The sequence below is a fragment of the Otolemur garnettii genome, unplaced genomic scaffold (genome assembly GCF_000181295.1).
Source record: "Otolemur garnettii isolate 467f Iridium unplaced genomic scaffold, OtoGar3 scaffold00119, whole genome shotgun sequence".
Classification (NCBI taxonomy): domain Eukaryota; kingdom Metazoa; phylum Chordata; class Mammalia; order Primates; family Galagidae; genus Otolemur; species Otolemur garnettii.
Window position 1 is genome coordinate 6157968 of NW_003852514.1, and position 1627 is coordinate 6159594.

The following is a 1627-nucleotide window of genomic DNA, read 5'->3' on the forward strand; positions in this document are numbered from 1 at the left end:
GTCCCATAATTGGTTGTGTATCATGGTTTAACTGACAGTTTTTCCTTCTTTGTGGTATGTTAAAAATGGTACTAAAGGCTCGGCGCCTATAGCTCAACCGGCTAAGGCGCCAGCCACGTACACCTAAGGTGGCGGGTTCGAATCCCCAGCCCGGACCCGCCAAACAACAATGACGGCTGCAACCAAAAAATAGCCGGGCATTGTGGCGGGCGCCTGTGGTCCCAGCTACTTGGGAGGCGGAGGCAGGAGACTCGCTTGAGCCCAGGAGTTGGAGGTTGCTGTGAGCTGTAATGCCATGGCACTCTACCCAGGGGGACAGCTTGAGGCTCTGTCTCAAAAAAAAAAAAAAAATGGTACTAAAGATCAATAGCATCTAAGATTCAATATAACATGGCATCAATCACTGTAAAGCTATATTCCCAATTTCTGTTTCAAGATTACTTGGAATAACCAATTTGAGATTTAAAAAAAACTCATAGTCTGAGCAAAATATTCCAATAAAGTGTGAACAGAACAGTTTTGAGACAATTAATTTTGTAAAAAATGGTTTATCAATTCTATTTTTGTATAAAACACATGGGGTAAACCTAGCCAATCAACACACAACTGTCACCACATGAAAAGGTACTTTTATCAAACTTCGAGTTTAAGAACATACAAATGTTTCTTTTATGTCTACAGTAATTGTCTATGCTTTTCATTTAACTGTTTTTAAAAATTCCACATATCCCCATTATTTCTTCTGTCCCAGTTACAGTACAATGACGGGGAGGAAGATGGTTGGTCAAAGCAATCCTCTAAGCAGTTTTCTGCTGTCCCTTCTTTCCAATCAGAGATTTGTGGATATGAGGGATCACTCCTAAAATGAAATTAAAGAAGTTATTAAAAACTTCAGTTGGTCACATTGTAACACTTTAGTGCTTTAAGCATAAAGAGCAATTATACAAATGAAATTTACTTAAGTCTCCTTTCACCTTCTGATTGTAAAATATTATAACAAGGGTTACTCCCAGGAGTCTGCGAACCTCTCTAAAACTACATGTAAATTTCTGTGTGTTCAGGTGCCTTTTTTTTTTTTTTGAGACAGAGTCTCACTTTGGCGCCCTGAGGAGAATGCCATGGCATCATAGCTCACAGTAACCTCAAACTCCTGGGCTCAAGTGATTCTCTTGCCTCAGTTTTTCTACTTTTACTAGAGACTGGGTCTCACTATTGCTTAGGCTGGTCTTGAACTCCTGAGCTCAAGCAATTCTCCTGCCTCAGCCTCCTAGACTGCTAAGATTTGTGCCCACCCTATCTCTACCCTTCACTGATCCTGATCCACTTTGATTATTTCAACCCTTTGAAGGGCACTATGTTAAGCAATTTCTCGAGGTCATTTTTCAAACAGTTTAAAAGGCATGAGAAATATTTTAAACATCAGGTTTTAAATGTTGCATGAAATTTAAACAAAAAATTAGCTAAATAAAAGTAGGAATATATATGGCCATCAGGAGAATAAATATTTATTCATGTCATGATTCATGTCATGAAAAGACAGCTAGAGGGCAGAACCTGTGGCTCAGTGGGTAGGGTGCCAGCCCCATACACTGAGGGTGGTAGGTTCAAACCCGGCCCGGCCAAACTG

General features: G+C 40.2%; 1 protein-coding gene across 1 annotated transcript in view; it reads right to left on the reverse strand.

Annotated features, from left to right (window-relative positions):
- Positions 1–528: 528 nt before the first annotated feature.
- Positions 529–1627, reverse strand: part of LOC100965965 (histone H2A.V) — a 17801-nt gene continuing 16702 nt past the window's right edge. The window contains exon 5 of the mRNA XM_003797596.2: positions 529–859. Within this exon, the coding sequence (XP_003797644.2) occupies positions 798–859 (62 nt within the window). The 3' untranslated portion in view covers positions 529–797. The remainder of the gene's footprint in view (positions 860–1627) is intronic.